Source organism: Podarcis vaucheri, assembly GCF_965113315.1.
Source record: "Podarcis vaucheri genome assembly, chromosome: 18".
Classification (NCBI taxonomy): domain Eukaryota; kingdom Metazoa; phylum Chordata; class Lepidosauria; order Squamata; family Lacertidae; genus Podarcis; species Podarcis vaucheri.
The window spans coordinates 9961196-9982789 of record NC_138756.1 but is presented as its reverse complement, the minus strand read 5'-3'; the positions used below and the strand labels follow the sequence as shown (position 1 = coordinate 9982789).

The 21594-nt window shown below is 50.8% G+C and overlaps 2 protein-coding genes across 2 annotated transcripts; one reads left to right on the top strand and one right to left on the bottom strand.

The window, feature by feature from the left end:
- Nucleotides 1-6746: 6746 nt before the first annotated feature.
- FAM174C (family with sequence similarity 174 member C) lies at nucleotides 6747-12150 on the bottom strand (the record flags this gene model as incomplete). The annotated part of the gene is made up of 4 exons (XM_082206901.1): nucleotides 6747-8504; nucleotides 9839-9955; nucleotides 11167-11624; nucleotides 12025-12150. 4 exons carry the CDS (start codon nucleotides 12148-12150, stop codon nucleotides 8501-8503), a joined length of 705 nt encoding a protein of 234 aa, XP_082063027.1. The 3' UTR covers nucleotides 6747-8500.
- A 23-nt stretch (nucleotides 12151-12173) lies between these two features.
- Nucleotides 12174-17945, top strand: ATP5F1D (ATP synthase F1 subunit delta). Its single transcript, XM_082206795.1, has 5 exons — nucleotides 12174-12360; nucleotides 14359-14512; nucleotides 15306-15394; nucleotides 17071-17198; nucleotides 17795-17945. Exons 1-4 carry the CDS (start codon nucleotides 12229-12231, stop codon nucleotides 17191-17193), a joined length of 498 nt encoding a protein of 165 aa, XP_082062921.1. The 5' UTR covers nucleotides 12174-12228; the 3' UTR covers nucleotides 17194-17198; nucleotides 17795-17945.
- Nucleotides 17946-21594: the final 3649 nt, after the last annotated feature.

The following is a 21594-nucleotide window of genomic DNA, read 5'->3' as shown; positions in this document are numbered from 1 at the left end:
TCCCAGGCTGCGCACCTGGTCCTTCAGGGGCACAGTGACCCCATTCAGGACCAGGGAATCCCCCACACCCGCCCGCCCCCTGTCCCCCAAAAACAGTCTTTCTGTCTTGTCAGGATTCAACCTCAATCTGTCATCCGTCCATCCATCCTCCAACCGCCTCCAGACACTCACACAGGACCTTCACTGCCTTCACTGGTTCTGATTTAAGAGAGAGGTAGAGCTGGGTGTCATCTGCATACTGATGAAGACCCATCCCAAACCTCCTGATGACTTCACTTGATCTGGACACTAGACTTCTGTTGATGTAACTTAGAAACAAACCAATAAGTGAATAAGTGAACCCCCATGTTTTTTTAAAAATCCCAAACTCGCAGCTGGGGATAGTTGTGGGCCTTCTGTTCATTTATTTGCTGCTTCTCTCATTACGAAGGAAGCTTTTCTGGCACATTCCAATCTGCATTCCCATCTGTGAAGCCTTCTTGGGGACGCATCCAGTGGCAGGAAGTTCCGGAGGCACTGGGGAAGGGAAGTAGCTCAGCGGTAGAGCACATGCTTCCCCCCAGTTTCTATCCTGACAGCGACTCTGGAGAGAGCTGGAGGGAAGGAACTCCTGAGTGTGAAACCCTGGAGAGAGTCTGCCGGTCAGAGCAGACAGCACTGCGCTAGGTGAACCGACAGTCTGACTCAATATAAGGCTTTTTATATGTGTGTAGATGACACAAGCTTGATGGCAGAAAGTGAGGAGGAATTAAAGAACCTTTTAATGAGGGTGAAAGAGGAGAGCGCAAGATATGGTCTGAAGCTCAACATCAAATAAATGAAGATCATGGCCACTGGTCCCATCACCCCATTTTCTATGAATTTATAACAGAAGCATCGCGTATGTCATGTGTGTGTGTGTGTGTGTGTGTGTGTCGAGTTTGTACAAACTGAATGATTGGGGGGGGGAGTTTCCTGCAACAGTACCAAGGTGTCAAGGTACCACTGGCCTTGTGGGTCCGATGGTTTTCCTTCGCTGGGGGCATTTAAGTTGAGGACTCATAGCCTTTCAGGGGCGCTGCAATTTGCAGGATTCCCGCGTGGAATGGCGGGTTGGGTTCGGATGTCCTCTTACGCCCCTCTCCGTTTTTTACAATTCTATCCTTGCAAACTTTGCAAATCAGAGAATGTGTAAGAAGAGCTCTGCATCTTGCAGCGGTGAGGAAAAAGCTATATAAATGCTAAGATTTAAATGCTTAGATACCCAATCGCTCACTGAGCTCTGCAGGAGATAGTCTCCCGCAGGCACAGCCTCATCAGGAATCCTGCTCCTTGTGATGTGCAGACTGTAGATTTCAAGCACATACAGAGGACTTTGCAGTCTCCTCGAACTCGGATCCCGCTTGCCCGGAAGCGGGGCAGAGAGGGAGGCGGGCAATGTGTATAGAAACCAGCCAGCAGATTGCACATAGCTAAAACTCGCATCCATTGCCCTGGCCTTTTGTTGTTTAGTCGTTTAGTTGTGTCCGCCTCTTCGTGACCCCCTGGACCAGAGCATGCCAGGCATTCCTGTCTTCCACTGCCTCCCGCAGTTTGGTCAAACTCATGCTGGCAGCTTCGAGAACACTGTCCAACCATCTCGTCCTCTGTCGTCCCCTTCTCCTTGTGCCCTCCATCTTTCCCAACATCAGCGTCTTTTCCAGGGAGTCTTCTCTTCTCACAAGGTGGCCAAAGTCTTGGAGCCTCAGCTTCAGGATCTGTCCTTCCAGTGAGCACTCAGGGCTGATTTCCTTCAGAATGGAGAGGTTTGATCTTCTTGCAGTCCATGGGACTCTCAAGAGTCTCCTCCAGCACCAGAATTCAGAAGCATCCATTCTTCAGCCATCAGCCTTCTTTGTGGTCCAGCTCTCACTTCCATACATCACTACTGGGAAAACCAGTTTTTACTATACGGACCTTTGTTGGCAAGGTGATGTCTCTGCTTTTTAAAATGCTGTCTAGGTTTGCCATCGCCTTTCTCCCAAGGAGCAGGCGTCTTTTAATTTTGTGGCTGCTGTCACCATCTGCAGTGATCATGGAGCCCAAGAAAGTAAAATCTCTCACTGCCTCCATTTCTTCCCCTTCTATATGCCAGGAGTTGATGGGACCATTACTCTCCCCTTACCCTATTTGATTTTCCACCCGCAGATGAGTAAGGGAATCAGGAGCACGTGATCCAGGAGGAAACACTCTATTCCAAACCCAGCCCGTGAAAATATAACAAAGCCCCGCGGGATCGTAAGCAGCTCTTTGTCTAAGAACGTTGCAGTTATATTTAGACAAGGAAAAACGGGCAGGTCCCCGGCGGACGCGTCAGGAATACAATATTTTCTGTTTAATGATTCCATTATTGCATATAATGTCGGGACTGTGAGGTTTAATGAAGGCCAGAGGGAGTTTTCTTCTTTTTCGGGCAATGTTTAAAATACGGTGTATTTTTTGGGTGTGTGGAAGGGATGTCGAAGGAAGGGTGGTGCTAGCAGGCCTCTGAATTTAAACAGAGCCGCAAATTTATTCCTGCAAAAAACAACAACCAGAAAAGTTTCTAGTCCTTATGAATGGAGGAAATATACAGCCAGGCATGTAGGCAGGATTCTACCCGATTCCTCAGTCAGTCAGATCCTACTTGGGGGTTTCATTTGGGGGGCATCTGACCAGCTTCCTGATTCCACAGAAGCTCCGCCTCCACTGGGAGGGGCATGTCCTGCGAGGGGAGGGGCTACAACATAGCGCACAAAGTCACCCCGCCCCTTTTGCAGCGCTAGGGTAGATTTCCTCTTCCCCAAAAAAAAAAAGGTCTTTATTTAAAAGTGGGGAAAAGAGGATTTTTGTGGACGGTGTTTCTGGGACCCCCACCTTTGAATTACCGTATTTTTCACTCTATAAGACGCACCAGACCACAAGACGCACCTAGTTTTTGGAGGAGGAAAACAAGAAAAAAGATATTCTGAATCTCAGAAGCCAGAACAGCAAGAGGGATCGCTGCGCAGAGAAAGCAGCAATCCCTCTTGCTGTTCTGGCTTCTGGGATAGCTGCGCAGCCTGCATTCGCTCCATAAGACGCACACACATTTCCCCTTACTTTTTAGGAGGGGAAAAGTGAGTCTTATAGAGCAAAAAATACGGTATTTTGCTGCAGGGTCTCTGGGCCAGAAAGGCGCAGAAGCATAAAGCAGAATATAATCGCAGTTTAGCCTCTCAGCCGGGAAGTTATTTGACTCTGATAACCTTTACCTTTGTGCAATTCCACTTTGCGGGGGGAGATGAAAAAGTGTTAGAGGCCGGGGGGGCGGGCGCATTTTCCCCCCGAAGCTCCGACTTCACAGGCTCATTACGACACCGCCGCAGGATCTGGGGCCCCCGGGGACCGGGTGCGAAAGAACGGCAGTCTCTGGTTCCTATGGCGACCGGGAGGCTGTGGATCTCTCCGCCTGGGGCTGTGCTTTGGGTAGCGGCAGATCAAATACGGCCGGGGGGGTTGGGGGGGGGAGAACGACATGTGAATATTCGCAGGCGAAAGTGCAGTGGAAATGAAGTGGCTTGAATTAAGAGCCACGGTGCAGAAAACGAGAACTGTAGTTTCTCGCCCGTCTGGCACTACGGTTCCCAGCACCCGCTGTGAAGCCACTGGTTTTTAAATGTAGGGCAGTGGTGTCCAAACATTTTCCAAAGAGGGCCAGATTTGATGAAGTGAAGAGCCGTGGGGGCCAACCCAAGTTGTTGACCTTTTTTTAGGATGGAAGTTGAGCTTTTTTTAGGAAATAAATAAAACCGAAATGGACCTAACCCTGCCACAAAGAGCTGGGGGAAACAAATCTCCAAGATTTTTAAATACAGTGGTACCTCTGGTTCCGTACTTAATTCGTTCCAGAGGTCCGTTCTTAACCTGAAACTGTTCTTAACCGGAAGCACCACTTTAGCTAATGGGGTCTCCTGCTGCTGCCGTGCCACCGGAACACGATTTCTGTTCTCATCCTGAAGCAAAGTTCTTAACCTGAAGCACTATTTCTGGGTTAGCGGAGTCTGTAACCTGAAGCGTATGTAACCCGAGGTACCACTGTATAATGGCATTTTCCATTCATTATGACACTAAATTCATTACATTCAGTAGCTGAGGGCCTCATCAAACCTAAATCCGGCCCTTCGTGTGCTGGATATTCAACAGCAGCAGCAAACATCTTAGCCAGGGGTCAGCAATTTTTTTCAGCAGGGGGCCAGTCCACTGTCCCTCAGACCTTGTGGGGGGCCGGTCTATATTTTTTTGGGGGGAGAATGAACGAATTCCTATGCCCCTCAAATAACCCAGAGATGCATTTGAAATAAAAGGGCACATTCTACTCTTGTAAAAACACGCTGATTCCCGGACTGTCCGCGGACCGGACTGAGAAGGCGATTGGTCCGGATCCGGCCCCCGGGCCTTAGTTTGCCTATCCATGATCTTAGCAGTTAATCAACCTGCAACCAGTCCGCTGCAGGTTGATTAATCTACACACCCAAACAAGCGACGCTTTTTAAGAGTTCTTTCCAGGGGAATTTGGGGGGATTCTGGCTGCTTCCGCGGCACAAAGTTGTTGTTCTCGTTTAGTCATGTCCGCCTCTTGGTGACCCCCTGGACCAGAGCACGCCAGGCACTCCTATCTTCCACTACCTCCCCCAGTTTGGTCAGACTCATGTTTGTAGCTTCGAGAACACTGTCCCACCATCTCGTCCTCTGTCATCCCCTTCTGCTTGTGCCCTCCATCTTTCCCAACATCAGGGTCTTTTCCAGGGAGTCTTCTCTTCTCATGAGGTGGCCAAAGTTTTGGAGCCTCGGCTTCAGGAGCTGTCCTTCCAGTGAGCACTCAGGGCTTTATGCCCACTTTATGCACCAACCACTGGTGCTGAAGAAACTGAAATTGACCAATTCTATGAAGACTCACAACACCTTATAGAAGTGACACCAAAGAAGGATGTTCTTCGCATTATAGGGGATTGGAATGCTACAGTAGGGAATCAAGAGATAAAAGGAACAACTGGCAAGTTTGGCCTCGGAGATCAAAACGAAGCAGGGCAAAGGCTAATAGAGTTCTGCCAACAGAACAAGCTGGTCATCACAAACACGCTTTTCCAATGACACAAGAGACGACTCTACACATGGACATCACCAGATGGGCAGCATCGAAATCAGATTGATTATATTCTCTGCAGCCAAAGATGGAGAAGCTCTATACAGTCAGCAAAAACAAGACCTGGAGTGGACTGTGCATAACGTAGTTGGTAGTAGTTGGTGCATAAAGTGGGCATAAAGCACTGTATTTTTCGCTCTATAAGACGCACCAGACCACAAGACGCACTTAGTTTTTGGAGGAGGAAAACAAGAAAAATATATATATTCGCTGCGCAGTGAAAGCAGCAATCCCTCTTGCTGTTCTGGCTTCTGGGATAGCTGTGCAGCCTGCATTCGCTCCGTAAGATGCACACACATTTCCCCTTACTTTTTAGGAGGGGAAAAGTGAGTCTTCTAGAGCAAAAAATACGGTATTTAAAGAGCACCCACTAGGGGATACAGCCGTGAAGAGGGCAGCTCTTTAATCTCCCGGCCAGCCTTTGACAACCTGTCTCTTTCCGGCTTTTAGCTACGCCGGACCCGGTTGCTAATGGTGCATTAACCTTGTGGAGCCTTCTGCAATTACCCTGACACTAATTTCTGACCGCCTTCGTGGGTGGGGTGATTTCGATTTGCGCTTTTGACAGGGAGAAAGGAAATTCTGCGGCGGAAGAAAAGAAGCGTGCGTCTGGCTCTCTCGGGGCGGAGATGTATATACCTTTTGCCAATGGTTTGGTGTGTTTTTTATTAAAAAAAGGTTAAAAGTAGAAGCTTTGGGGTCGAAAGGGGGCGTGAAGAAATTCAGACAGGCTCCATCTTTCCGCAGACAGATGTGGCTTAAAAAAATATAATAAAAGCAGCCATCAGACTGCTCACTCCCTTTCCAACCCTCGCTCGCTCACTTTTTCGTTCCTGTCTTTTTTAATGGCAGAAATCCCAGGTCTCCCCTGACCTCATTAGGGTAATTAGTGCAAACCTTTTGAAGCTGGGAGAATAAGCTTTGAGCCTAGGGGGAACGGGGCGAGCACAGCCAGGGACTATTTTTTAATTTTTTAAATAACGTGCAGGGGGTTGAATGGAAAGTGTGCGTGCTTGTGAGTGTTTTGCGCATTAGGGGCTCAAGGGTCATCTAGTCCAACCCACCCCCAGACAACTGCTGGAGATGTGGGAGTAAAAATGCAAAAAAACGATAAACTGCCCAATCATAAGATCATTTTGGTGCGAGGTGAGGATATTTATAGCAAGAGTAATAAAAAGGACGCAGGTGGCTTTACTGGCCGAGGGAGCCGGCGTTCAGCTTCCGGGTCATGTGGCCAGCAGGACTAAGCCACTTCTGGCAAACCAGAGCAGCGCACGGAAACGCCGTTTACCTTCCCGCTGGAGTGGTACCTCTTTATCTACTTGCACTTTGAAGTGCTTTCGAACTGCTAGGTTGGCAGGAGCAGGGACTGAGCAACGGGAGCTCACCCTGTCACGGGGATTTGAACCTCTGACCTTCTGATCAGCAAGCTCTGGGCTCTGTGGCTTAGACCACAGCGCCACCCGCATCCCTGCCACTGGCTTAAAGAGGGTGCAAAAAACCGTCCCAAGGTAACCCCGGCCCACGCCCGGTTTTAAACAGCGAATTTTGAAACAGAGAAATGCAGGCGAGGATGGAATGTTTATTACGTACCAGGCGGAGGGTTGATTTTTCCAGAACTACCGAAAGAGAGACAATAACATCCCCGCAATTATTTAATAAAATAATTGTTCTCGTATTTGTTTTTCAAGCTGAAATTTTCAGGTTTGGAACCAGAGTAAAACTGCACAAGTTATCTTCCCAGAATTGTTTTACCAGGCCCCTCCATACACAAACACACAGCTGCTGGTCCCAAATCGAAGGGCGAGCCCCAGTTTCGTTCTGACAGTCCTGTTTCTCAAATATTGCCTCGCCTTATGGGTCCCCAGGGAAAGGAGATTCGTTTCGACACACAGAAACCTGCGGCCCACCGATAAAGCCGTATTTTCTTGACTGTTTGTCCCACTTGGAAAACTCTTGGGTTATTACGGCCAATGTTAATCCTACCCAAAGTAGGCAAAAATGACATTTATGAGCGTTGGTCGACTCTGAGCAGGGATGTATTTAGAAACAGGCTGTTTGTGGCATACAATGCCACAGGAAAAAAGGAAGGAACTGCAAATCGTTTAGGGGAAAAGCTGGCCTAGATTGACTTCTTGGGGTGAGGAAGGAAAGGGAGGGAATGATCCATCTCATCAGTAGCGCGGAAAGGAAAGAACAGACGGCTTTAAATAACCGCAGTTCCCCCATTTTAGCCTGACCTGCGGCACAACCTACACCGTTACGCGATATTGTCACGGAGGGAGCAGTTCTGTCGAAACGGAATTTCCTGGCTGCCGTTTTCCTTCGCCTGCGAACACGCTTTCTCCAATTGCTAAGTGATCCATTGCGACGCTGCAGAAGAGCCGAAGGCAGCCGTGCCTCCCGCTGTAAGCGGTAAACGGATGAGTCCAAAGTTGGGGTCATCGCTTGGATGTAAACAAAACAGAAACGAAACCAAAAAACGGTCTGGAACCTTTAGGACATCCAAACTCACGTGTGTCTACAATTCCCCTCATCCGCCAGCTAAACTGACCAGTGCCGATGGGAACCGGAGTCCAACGACATCAGGCCAGTCCCTCGCCCCTGAACAGAACAGCACCTTTCCAAATTCCTTAAGCGCCAGCACTGGGTTTTTCGGCACCCACTGAGCTGCCACCAGTTCTTGCTGGGGCCGTATTTCGAAAGCAGTTTGTGGAATGCAGCTGCAGGCGACCCCACGAAAGGGCGAGGCGATACCGATGTCGGGGAGAGGATAGAAGAACTGCGTGGTTTTCCCACTCGGCGGCGGAGGCAGGTGAGCTGGTGGCGGGGAAAGGGGTTGGGTTTAAACAGCGGCGATCTCGTTCAGGTTTGCCGCATCAGGACCCAAGAAGAGCAGCCGCAGCAAACGTCGCTGATGGACGTCTCAAGGAGAGGAAATTCCTGGCCCCTGAGCTGCGGCGGATCGTTGACGTTGCACCGGTGACAGGACCCCCGCCCCAAGCTGGAATTTTGATCCGAAACTCTTATCCTGCCTGTTTTTTAGGAATGTGGAAGGAACACGGCCCTGGAGGGCTTGGCGATTCGATCTCCAGAGTCACTACATTCGTCTCGTCGGCTGCGGGGCAAAGAGGGGACGCCAGCTCTCCTCTCCAAGAGCCCCGGGGATGAAGTTTGTGTGGGGCAAAGCAGCTCCAGGCGACAGGTTTTTTTAAAGTAACAGTTTTAAAAAAAGGAACAGAAAGGGAATTGATAAAAGTGGCTTCCGATGATGACTCTCCACCTCCTCTGGTCACTTCAAGGCCGTTGGTCCCGTCATCACCTAGAAAACGGAAGCAAAATTACGGGGAATCTGCCAGTTGATCTACGGACAGAGGTAAAGGGTAAAGGGACCCCTGACCATTAGGTCCAGTCGTGACCGACTCTGGGGTTTACCTTCCCGCCGGAGCAGTACCTATTGATCTACTTGCACTTTGACATGCTTTCAAACTGCTAGGTTGGCAGGAGCAGGGACTGAGCAACGGAAGCTCACCCCGTCATTGGCTGAATTCCCCGACTCTTATCTCTACTAGTACCCACCAATCATTCCTGACATATATATATACATACATAATTTTATTTGCAGGCCGCCATCCCAGGCTCAAGGCAGCTTACTAAAGAATGAAAAAGAAATACACAATTGTAACATACGAAAGTTGGTAATAAGCAATCAAAAACACGCAACCAAATCAAACCATTTCCACATAAAACATGGTAAGATATGAAGTTAATATAAATAACAAGAACTCCCAGTACCCCGACCGAACAATACCCCAGCCCTAGAGTGCTGAGGACCGCAGCGCTAATATCTGCACCGGCCCCTGTGAACTTGGAGATGGCGGTTCCCTCACTGTGAGAAGTGAGGTTACAGGGAACCAGGCAGAGAGGGCCTTCTCGGTGGTGGCGCCCTCCCTGTGGAACGCCCTCCCGTCAGATGTCAAGAATATAAGCAACTATCCTACTTTTAAAAGACATCTGAAGGCAGCCCTGTTTAGGGAAGTTTTTAATGTCTGAAGTTTTATTCTGTTTTTAATATTCTGTTGGGAGCTGCCCAGAGTGGCTGGGGAAACCTAGCCAGATGGGCAAGGTATAAATTATAAAATTATTATTATTATTACAGTGGTACCTCAGGTTAAGAACTTAATTCGTTCTGGAGGTCCGTTCTTAACCTGAGGTACCACTTTAACTAATGGGGCCTCCCGCCACCTCCGCACAATTTCTGTTCTCATCCAGAAGCAAAGTTCTTAACCCGAGGTACTATTTCTGGGTCAGTGGAGTCTGAAACCTGAGGTACCAGTTTATTATTATTATTAAAGGCTCGGTATAAACCCTACAAAAATCCAGAGTCCCTAAAATGTTTGGATAGCGCCTTGTGCGCCTCCTTCCGGCATCTCCTGCAGTTTTTAATGCTTAATGCTGTATTGTGTTTTTAATATTTGACTGGGAGCCGATCAATTATTATTAAAGATACACTCACCAGATGAACACACCCCATAGAAGCAGGGGAGGTTAAACACATCCTTGGCTGTTCAACCTTGATATAATCCTGCAGCCGGACTTGGGTGTCACCAGCCTTAACACCCGCAACCTGAAGGGTCATTCGTACTTGGCACTCACCGTCTCAGATTCCGAGTTTCAAACAGGGTATCTTCGTCGCTCTCAAGGGAAGCCATCTCCATGGGGTCTTCCGAGTTGGAAAGGAGCCCGTACTTTTTGCGCGGCGGTTTCCTCGTCCTGCAAAAAAATGGCCTGCGTTCAGCTACAGTTGTGCTCATTACGGGCTGTGTGTGACGTTAAGCAAGCCCAGAGCAGACCCATAGAAATTTGCGGAGGTGGCCGGCTTAGCGACATTTCATCTCAGCAGGTCTACTCTTCAGTCAGGGACGCAGGTGGCGCTGTGCTCTAAATTTCATTCTGAAGGAAATCAGCCCTGAGTGCTCACTGGAAGGACGGATCCTGAAGCTGAGGCTCCAAGACTTTGGCCACCTCATGAGAAGAGAAGACTCCCTGGAAAAGACCCTGATGTTGGGAAAGATGGCGGGCACAAGGAGAAGGGGACGACAGAGGGCGAGATGGTGGGACAGTGTTCTTGAAGCTTCCAGCATGAGTTTGACCAAACTGTGGGAGGCAGTGGAAGACAGGAGGGCCTGGCGTGCTCTGGTCCAGGGGGTCACAAAGAGGCGGACACGACTAAACGACTAAAACAACAATTTCCACGCACCCCTGGAACGTACAGCCCTTCCCACCAAGCGAGCAAAGAATCCTGGAATCACAGAGTTGGAAGGGGGACCCCAGAGGGTCATCTAGCCCAACACATCGCAAGGTAGGATTATTTTTTTGCCCAGACTTGAACTCATGACCCCAAGTCTAGTGCTCTGCCACCTGAGTGACCCAGGGTTTCAAAGGGCGATGACCGTTACTGCGATAATAGGTAAAGGTAAAGGTAAAGGGACCCCTGACCCTTAGGTCCAGTCGTGGCTGACTCTGGGGTTGCGGCGCTCATCTCGCTTTACTGGCCGAGGGAGCCGGCGTACAGCTTCCGGGTCATGTGACCAGCAGGACTGAGCCGCTTCTGGCGAACCAGAGCAGCGCACGGAAATGCCGTTTACCTTCCCGCTGGAGCGGTACCTATTTATCTACTTGCACTTTGACGTGCCTTCGAACTGCTAGGTTGGCAGGAGCAGGGACCGAGCAACGGGAGCTCACTCTGTCGCTGGGATTCGAACCGCCGACCTTCTGATCGGCAAGTCCTAGGCTCTGTGGTTTAACCCACATCCCATTGCGATCGTAAGCAAGGCAGGAAATGGAAAAGGTGGGGAGTGGGCGTGGCTTCGTGGGAAGGTTCGGAGGGCCGGGGGAAGGGGCCTGGGGGCCGCATCCGGGCCCCGAGCCGGAAGTGCCATTTTGGGGGGGGAGGCGGCCTTCCTCCTCCTCCTCTTCCTCACCGCAGCGCTCGCCCCCCGAGGTAGTAGAGGAGGCCGATGCCGGCCACGCCGGCGATGACGTAGAGCGCCCGGTGAAGCGCCGGCATATGCAGGCCCAGCAGCCCAGAAGACGACGAGGAAGAGGAGGAAGAGGACCCGGATGTCGCCGCCGCCGTCGGCGCCGCCTCCGTAGCCGCGGGGTCCCCCGCCGGAGAGGTCTTGTTCCCCGCCGCCGTGAGTGTCAGCAGCGCCGCCGCCGCCGCCACCCAGACGAGCCTCGCCGCCATCCGGGGCTCCGCGGTACGAGTAGGCCGCGCCGGAAGTGGCGGCGGGGAAGCGGTGCAGCGACGGACCGGCTTCCGGTCGGCCGACGAGAGAGTTCCGGGGCAGCGGCTAGAGCGGCGCTCCTCAGCCCTCCGCTCCTGGACCAGAGTTAGGCTTTTTCCCTCAGGGAAAGGCCGAGCAGAAGCTGGGGTTTGCTTTAAGAGTAGAGGGGGAACCGGGAGACGTCAAACAATAACAGTGTCTTGTCAGGGGGGGAATGGGACTACAGTTCCCATGCGGCATAGCGCGGGCGGCGGCGCCCGCCGAGAATTCGGCCCCGGCGCTGTGCCTGACGGGAAATGCAGTCCTTGGCGCTCGCGGTGCATTGTGGGGGCAGCAGTTCCTGAGGCGAACGAAGGCGGGCTTTTTAAAAACCCGCTTCCGGTGCGGTGCCTGACGGGAAATGCAGTCCTGGAGCTCGCAGTGCATTGTGGGGGCAGCAGCTCCTGAGGCGAATGAAGGCGGACTTTTTAAAAACCCGCTTCCGGTGTGGTGCCTGACGGGAAATGCAGTCCTGGCGCTCGCAGTGCATTGTGGGGGGGCAGCAGGCCTGACTATAATGAAGGCGGCCTTATGAAAGATCCGCTTTCGGTGTGATGCATGACGGGAAACGGAGTGCCTATGAGGAGGCGCGGTGGCTTCTGGGAAGCTTCCCGTCAGGCTCCGCTCGGCGCGGTGCATGCCGGGACCTGTAGTCCCAGGCTTCTCCCGGCGCCTTCCTTCCCCGCTGCTCGTCTCCGCTGTGCCCTTGGCGTCGCCATGCTCCCTCTCGGCCGCTTCCTCGCCCGCCGCGCCTGGGCCCTGGGCTCCCGGGCCCACGCCAGGCACTATGCCGAGGCCGCCCCTGCCGGGCAGGCCCAGATGGCCTTCACCTTCGCCTCGCCCTCCCAGGTAGTCGCCATGGCAACCAAAGTGGGGGGGGGATTTGGGGGGGGACTTCTTTAAAGACTGGCCTTTAAAGGGTTAACTTGCAGCAGTGGGGGGAGCCTGTGGAACCCCCAGCTACGTGACAAGCTGCCAAGTTGCTAGTCCACAAGGTCGCTTCATTGGAAGGGGGAAGGGGTTTTAAAGGGTTAATTGAAAGAGGTTTAAAGGGTTAATTGAAAGAGGCTTATTTTTTCAAATAATATTTATTATTTTCAGTAGATAAACATAATAAAAAGAAGAGGTTAACAATAATAAAGACAAACAAAAAATAGGAGAAAAAGAAAAAAGATACATACCACATATTACCACTTAATTAATTTTAATTTAAAGAGGGTTAAAGGGTTAAATTAAGGAGGAGGGTTCGTCAGTCTGCTCCAAGTGTCCACAAGGTCACTCATGACTTCATTTGTTTATTTTATAGGATTTACGTAATAATAATAATATTTTTTATTTTTCTTTCTTTGAATAATTACATTCGCTTCTTTGCAAAAGATCAAAAAAAGGGAGATTTAAGAGGGTTACTTTGGGGAGGAGGTGCTTTTGAATTCTGGTGCTGGAGGAGACTCTTGAGAGTCCCACGGATTGCAAGAAGATCAAACCTCTCCAATCTTAAGGAAATCAGCCCTGAGGGCTCACTGGAAGGACGGATCCTGAAGCTGAGGCTCCAAGACTTTGGCCACTTCGTGAGAACAGAAGACTCCCTGGAAAAGACCCTGATGTTGGGAAAGATGGAGGGCACAAGGAGAAGGGGACAACGGAGGACGAGATGGTGGGACAGTGTTCTCGAAGCTACCAGCATGAGTTTGACCCAACTGCGGGAGGCAGTGGAAGACAGGAGTGCCTGGCGTGCTCTGGTCCAGGGGGTCACGAAGAGGCGGACACAACTAAACGACAAAAAAACAACTTTGGGGAGGAGTTGTTGACCTGCAGAACCTCCTGGTTAATGTGTTTTAGCCTGGGCAAGGCACTAGTCCATAAGGTCGCCGGATTGAAAGGGGGGAGAGAGAGATTTGAAAGGTTAACTTGGAGGGCCAGGGGAACTTCTGGGTACATAGCCTCGTCGCTAGTCCGCGAGGTTGCCTTTCTGAAAAACGTGCATGTGTAGTTTAAAGATATAAAAGCATCAAAGGGAAGTTTGTACAAGCTTGCTCAGGTTCCCGTTTGCAATTCAGTTCATCACTAAAATCTGTCTCTTTCAATGCTTTGAAACTGGGACCTTGGAAACGGAGCGTATCTGGTGGTTCTGTGCTTCTGGATTGTTTCGATTGACTTCTTGTATTTATTTATTTATTTGTCCTTTTATAGCATCTTCTGTGTTAGTTGTGTACTTAAAAGAACATAACAACATAGACACATCTTTGAAAGAAATCGAGAAAATTAACTTGTCGGTAGCTAAGCCCGTATAAAGTGTGTGTTTTGCAGCCAAAGAGTCTTTGCGGAGCCTTTCAAAAATAGGGATGGAGGGCTAAATTTTGGGGAAGGTGTTGAGAAAGGGCAAGCTGAGGAGCGGGGGAAGGCTGTGGAACCTCCAGCAACATGATCCTGTACCGACCTGCCCAAGTTGACTGAAAGACAGAGCCGTTTAAATACACTGGAAAGCTGAATGCAGAAAAGCACCGTATTTTTCGCTCTGTAAGACGCACCAGACCACAAGGCGCACCTAGTTTTTGGAGGAGGAAAACAAGAAAAAAAATATTCTGAATCTCAGAAGCCAGAACAGCAAGAGGGATTGCTGCGCAGCGAAAGCAGCAATCCCTCTTGCTATTCTGGATTTTGGGATAGCTGCGCAGCCTGCATTCGCTCCATAAGACGCACACACATTCCCCCTTACTTTTTAGGAGGAGGAAAGTGAGTCCTATAGAGCAAAAAATACAGTAGCTTCTTGAAATGACCAGCAAGCTCAGGTGAGTCTGTAAAGTACCTCTCTGCTTCTTCTCACACGCTCCCTGTCCCCTTTTTCAGGTTTACTACAATGCGGCCAACGTGAAGCAAGTCGACGTCCCCACGCTGAGTGGATCCTTCGGCATCTTGGCAGCCCATGTTCCCACCTTGCAAGTCCTGAAGCCTGGAGTTGTGACGGTTTATGCCGAGGACGGCTCTTCCACAAAATACTTCAGTACGTTTGGAAACTGGGGCAGGGTGGCGGTTCGGGTCCTTTGCAGTGAGACCCCCAGTGAACCATGTTAGAAATTCAGATACAGTGGTACCTTGGTTTAAGAAAAAGCTTGCCGTATTTTTCGCTCTATAGGACGCACTTTTTCCCCTCCAAAAATGCAGGGGAAATGTGTGTGCATCCTGTGGAGCGAATGCAGGCTCCTTGGCTTCAGCGATAGCAACGCGAAGCCTCCGAAGCGCAGAGGGAGCGCTCCCTCCGCGCTCCGGAGGCTACGCGTTGCTTTCGCTGAAGCCTTGAGAGCGAGAGGGGTTGGTGCGCACCGACCCCTCTTGCTCTCCAGACTTCAGGGATAGCCGCCTGAAGCCTCCGGAGCACAGCGGGAGAGCAAGACTCTCCTGGCTTCAGCAAAAGGAACCGGAAGCCTCCAGAGCTCAGCGGGAACTTGCACTGCACTGCGAAGGCTTCGGGGATAGCCGCTGTGCTCCGGAAGCTTCGGGTTCCTTTCGCTGAAGCCGGGAGAGCCAAGACTTCACGTGGGTTCTGAAGGCAGCCCTGTTGAAGGAAGCTTTTAATGTTTAATAGATTATTGTATTTTAATATTCTGTTGAAAGCCGCCCAGAGTGGCTGGAAAAACCCAGCCAGATGGGCGGGTATAAATAATAAATTATTATTATTATGTGACCATCTTTCGAGTTCCTTGGAGGAAATGGAAGGAATAAGGAATGGTTCATGGCCCTGTTCTTAGCTAATTCTTTTGTATGTGTTTCCCCCCACCTTCCTTGAAATTTTGCAGTTAGTAGCGGCTCTATCACAGTGAACGCAGACTCTTCAGTCCAGCTGCTTGCTGAGGAAGTGGCGATGTTGGATCAGCTCGATGCTGCGGTGAGTGGCATGCCTGCCCTCTCTTTCCTCTTCCCCCAGAGACTTCCTTACATACCCAGCTGGAGCCTGTCCTTAAAATCCCTAAAAATATCAGAAGTCTGCTCCATGGTCATGCAGAGATTCTTCTGATTTGAAAACACTTCGCATTTTTCTGTCCAGTGTGTGGCATCAGCGACGTCACAGACAGAAGCATGACTTGCTCCCCATCTGTAGTCTAACTTTGTGCTGGCCCAGGGGGTTTGCCATTTTTAGAAGAGATTTTATCACTTTGACACCCTAGTTCGAAGTATACCCTGCGGGCGTGAGCTTAATCAGTAACGTAAATGGCGTTTCCGTGCGCTCTGGTTTCCGTCATGCGCCAGAAGCGGTTTAGTCCTGCTGGCCGCATGACACGGAAAGCCGTCTGCTGACAAACACTGGCTCCCTCGGCCTGAAAGCGAGATGAGCGCCGCAACCCCATAGTCGCCTTTGACTGGACTTAACCATCCAGGGGTCTTTTACCTTTTCATCTGTAACGTGAAATATTTTCCAAGTTTGTTTCGACGCCGCGGGAATGACCACATGCAAGACTTAACAATTGTGCATGCATTGCTTTTTTGAATTTTTCAGTAGGGTTTGTAGTAAAAGAATACTTTATTATAAAGGAACAGTCCAGTAGGATAGGTGAAATAAAATAAAGGAAAAAGCCATTATTTCAGAAAACTTAATAAGTGCATTCTCAAGAGAGAGCACATTGAATTAGATGTTGCTACAGAAAGAGACCCGGTGCAGAGAGAATGCAAAACAAACATTATGAATACAGGATGAATTGATGTACTTGCCTCGGAAATTGCCATCCATGTGATTGGTCTGTCATATGCCTGCCAAACAGAGGCAAAGTCTATAGATATCCTTTATTGAAAAGTTACTGTACTTTTCCGTCTATAAGACGCCCCCATGTATAAGACTCCCCCTATTTTGGGGGACTCTAATTTAAGAAAATGGAGGGAGATGGCACAGAGTTGTTGAGCTTTTGCTTTTTTTGCGGAGGATTATCCAGGGACGCAGGTGGCGCTGTGGGTTAAACCACAGAGCCTGGGACTTGCCGATCAGAAGGTCGGCGGTTCGAATCCCCGTGACAGGGTGAGCTCCCGTTGCTCGGTCCCTGCTCCTGCCAACCTAGCAGTTCGAAAGCACATCAGAGTGCAAGTAGATCAATAGATACCGCTCCGGCGGGAAGGTAAACGGCGTTTCCGTGCGCTGCTCTGGTTCGCCAGAAGCAGCTTAGTCCTGCTGGCCACATGACCTGGAAGCTGCACACCGGCTCCCTCGGCCAGTAAAGCGAGATGAGCATCGCAACCCCAGAGTCGGCCACGACTGGACCTAATGGTCAGGGGTCCCTTTACCTTACCCAGGTTGGTTGAGCAACCCCTACCTTTTAGCATGATTTTTAAAGAAGAAAACATAGCCTTATACACGGAAAAATGCGGTAGATTCTTTGAAATGGGAACAAACATTCCCATATGGAACCGAATCGTTTAAAGAAAAACCCAGAGACTCTTTCAAGCCCTGTGACGATAGCGTTTTGTCCCCATCACCCCCGCCCGAAATGCCCTCCCCGGCAACTGTCACGTTGCTCCATTTTTCCTCTTCCGGATCTGATCCTGATAACTTTTGTTCCCCCCTGCCGTTCGCAGACAGCCAAGTCGAACCTGGAGAAGGCATTGTCGCAGCTGGCGTCTGCCTCCGACGAAGCGGCAAAGGCGGAAGCGCAGATCAGCGTGGAAGCCAACGAGGCGATCGTGAAAGCTTTGGAGTGAGGAGGGTAAGCCCAAATCCACGCTCTAACCATTACGCCACGCTTTCCCAGGACCCCAGTTCCTAGCACTGAGGGTGGTTTGAAGCGGTGAGAGAGATTTGTTGCTTCAGACAGATTCCTGCCACTAGATGTCGCACCAGGCTGGCAGACAAACAAAGGCAAAATATATTTTGTGAGCTTTCCTTCCTAAGCCAGGGTGCATTAATTGGCTATTCTGTGACTTTGCTTCCGTTCCATCCTGAAAAAGGAAATGATTGCTGCCTTCTTCTTTTTTTGCATCAGTCAAGGCCCCAGTGGGAGAAAGGCCACTCTATCCCCAACTCTCTGTGTCAAGGAGGACCGAAAGAGTTCTGCTTTTTCCCCAAAAAATTTTTTTATTAGTTTTCACAATATTATAAACAAGCAGACAAACAGCGGAGGGGAGCCCAAGGGGCTGAAAGGTCGGTGAGTTAGGAACTTCCCCTGCGTATGAAGGCAGGATCTTGCTGTGTTGAGCGGATGTGACCAAGAGTGAGTCCATTCCTGGATTGCTGGTGGGTTGGACTGGATGAGCTTTGGAGTTCCCTTCCAACTCTTTGATCCTCTCGTTTTCTCTGTTGCAGGAATACCCCGCTGCTTTCTGGAAACGGCCCTGTCTCTCTTTTCCCTCTGGACCTCCTTCTCTTTGTCCGTGCAGATGGTTTGGGTAAACCCCGTCAATTTAGCTTTTGACCAATTAAAAAACAGGTGGAAAATCTGCGAAAGGCCCGTCTGCACCTTCGTCCTTAAGAGCCCTTGCGCCATTTGTAAAACTGTGCACCTGCTTCAGTTGAAAGCCCTTGTTAGCTGAGTTGGTAGAGCACGAGACGCTTAATCTCAGGGCACGAGTTCGAGTCTCACATTCCTGCGTTGCCACGGGTTGGTCCAGATGACCCGCCATGTCCCTTCCAACTCTACGTTTCCATAGATCAGGAAGGAGAGGACGTTCCCCCTCAAAGCTGCCGCCTCTAGTCGCCCCACAAAATCCGCTGGAAATGCCAGCAAGCCTAATCTCCCAGGTACTGAATTCCCAGGTGAGCCCAAAAGGCCAGCTAAGGGGTCCAGGGAAAGGAGGGAAGCATCACTTTGAGAGCATTTTAAGGCCTGTGGGTTTAGGGAGAGGTCAGAGCTAGGATGAGACAGGCCAGGACGTTCGCAGTGACGGACTTTTGGGCTCTCGCCTCCGACATTTCACACCTGGGTGAACGTTTTTTAGGATGCAGCTTACATCTGCGGTTGCTTTCGAACTAACATTGCATTTTCATCGTCGTAACCTGCCCTGGGACCTTGGGCTGTGAAGGGCAGGTCAAAAGGTAAATGTACCCCTGACCGTTAGGTCCAGTCGCAGACGACTCTGGGGTTGCGCGCTCATCTCGCTCTATAGGCTGAGAGAACCGGCGCTTGTCTGCAGACAGCTTCCGGGTCATGTGGCCAACAGGACTAAGCCGCTTCTGGCGAACCAGAGCAGCGCACGGAAACGCCGTTTCCCTTCCCGCCAGAGCGGTACCTATTTATCTACTTGCACTTTGGCGTGCTTTCGAACTGCTAGGTTGGCAGGAGCAGGGACCGAGCAACGGGAGCTCACCCCGTCATTGCGAGGATTCGAACCACCGACCTTCCGATCGGCAAGCCCTAGGCTCTGTGGTTTAGACCACAGCGCCACCCTGAAGGGCAGGTAATTAATCATAATTTTGATAACGGGGGGGGGGGCATCCGGGAACCGAGAGAAGGCTCTGCTGCCAGGTGGCAGCAAGGGCAGGTGACTGGGGGAGAGCTGTGTTAATTTCCCTGGTCTCCAGCAGCCTCGCCTTCTTCTCTCGCTTGCTCACCCAGGTGTGTTATTTGGCCGGCAAATGTTCCAGCTCCCCTGCTTTGGCTTCGAGCCTGGCAACCTCCACGTCACGGTGCGGGGGGCGGGCGGGAAGGAATAATAAACCCACAAAAACAGCACCCAGCACAGTGGCAACTTGGTGGCTAAACGAAACAGACTCCTTCGAAAAGTGGGGGACTACTCTCCTTCAGTTTTTTAAGCAGCGGTTGGACAGCCACCGGTCACGGTTGCTTTAGTTGAGATCGGGGGTTGGACTGGATGACCCCTGGAGGTCCCTTCCAGCTGTACGATTCTGAGGCTGGTAGCCATTAAGAAGAGCTTGGCTGCTGCATCAGGCCAAAGGGGGGAGGAGGCCTGTCTAGTCCAGAATCCTGCGCAACGGCAGCCACTCTCCCCTCTGGTGATTGCCATCAGGGACCTTGGTTTGCCATCCGGGGCATGGGGAAGTCTCCTGTTGTGGCACAACTTTGGGGGCAGGATCGAGGAGGGTGGGGCAGCTCCAAGCCCCCTTCTGAAAAGCGCTGTTTCCCCACCACCGGTTGGAGAGAGCAGGTGGTCTTCGGATCTCAACCAGACCCAGGATCCCATGCCTTCAGCCCCAACAGAAATCACGGTACCCACTTTGTGTCTGCGTGCTGACAGGCCTGGGGGGGGGGGGCGGTCTGCGTCCGTCCTGGGCCTTGACGCATCCCGGTCGTGTTCTGGTTGTGGTCGGAAGCATTCTGGGAAACCGTTCCTTCGCCTGTTCCTCGCTTGTGCACCGTGTCGCTGGCTGCGTCCATCGTCGTCCTCTGAACCCGTTCCCTTTAACATACGAACGTAAGGAGAGTCGGCTGCCTCAGGCCAGTGGTTCATCTATTCCAGTCTCCTCTTCTCACAGGAAGCAACCCGATGCCCCAATTTCGAAGCCTGCAGGCCGGATTACCCTCCTGCGGCTTCCAGGAACTGGGGTTCAAAATCATCGCTGCCTCCGACTGTGGGTGGTCAGAGCACAGAGCCCCACATTGGTCAAGAGATTCCTGCATCTCCAGAGATGAACGCCGTCGCCGTAGCTGCCTTGCCAGTACAGCGGACGCTCGGGTTGCGAACGTGATCCATGCAGGCAGCACGTTCACAACCCGCGAATGCAGGCTGCGCAGCTATCCCAGAAGCCAGAACAGCGAGAGGGATTGCTGCTTTCGCTGCGCAGCGATCCCTCTTGCTGTTCTGGCTTCTGAGATTCAGAATATTTTTCTTCTTGTTTTCCTCCTCCAAAAACTAGGTGCGTCTTGTTGTCTTGGTGCGTCTTATAGAGCGAAAAATACGGGGTGTGTGCATATAGATATATATCCGTAACAAGGGAGCTTGGGAGTTATAGTTCAGCAAAGGTGGTGGCCTTCATCTCTGCTTCCTAGCCATCTGGAAGCCCCTAGCCTCTTTCATACCCACCCACTGTCAAGCCGCAGTGTTTATCAGCCTGGGGCCCACCACCCAACTTGTTTCCCTGGGCCACGCTTTCAGAACAAAAAATAGCCTTGCGCCGCTCCGAATTTTTCAAAGGAAGGCATTGGGAAAGGAAGCAACAAATACCAGTGCTTGGTTTGCAGCGCAGAACACGACTGCGTTACGATACCGTCCTTGCACTAGGCATCGCTTTTCCCCGTTTCGAAAAAAGCACCTATCCGTATTCTGCAGATAAAACTTTGATTTGGCGCTGTGCTACTCTGGAATGTTTCTTTAATTGCCCTTGAAGCTTGAAGCCAGAGTTTAAAACAGTTGACTTTCTGTGTGAAAATGCACAGAGGTGTGTTCGGGGGTTTTTAATCAGCCTGTCCCCGGCACCGCATCTAACTAACTACGTAATTACGGAGCGGCGTTGTAAAGAGTTGTGGAATAGGAACTTCGCTTGCGAGGCTGTTTTCGGACCTCTTTTCCCCCACGCAGCCTAGCTCCCGGCTACTGCCAGATTTCACGATCCAATAAGGCCGCTGCTCGTTAAACATTGCTTCAGAGCTGCCAGGCTGAGTCAGGCGCATGGGAAACTGCCTTCCGCTGCAGCTTACGGTTGCTCAATGTTTCCTTCACTGACCGGCACCAATGGTTCCTAGATTGGGAGCTTTCCGCCCCGGCCTTACCTGCAAATCAAACTCTTTGCATCCTTTTCCTTGGAAATAAAGTAAGATCTCAGATCTTCCAGCTTCACCTCTCCCCCCAAAGCTTCATACAAGATCCCACTCCTCATGGTTCTGAATTCAGGGCTGGTTTAAATTGGAAAACAATAATAGCAACAACAACAACCACCAGTGCTTTTTCTGGGGGTATGCAAGTGTACGCAATACCGGCACTGATGATAATAATCATGTTTATCTGACAGGGTTGCTCCAGTTACTCTGGGCGGCTTCCAGCCTAATAATAATAATAATAATAATATAAGACTCTTAATCTCAGGGTCATGGGTTTGAGCGCCTCATTCGGCAAAAGCACCCCTGTGGGTTTGGACTAGATGACAGCTCTACAATTCTGTTGCTCTACCTTAAAAACTTCCCTGTACAAATGTCTTCTAAAAGTCTGGGA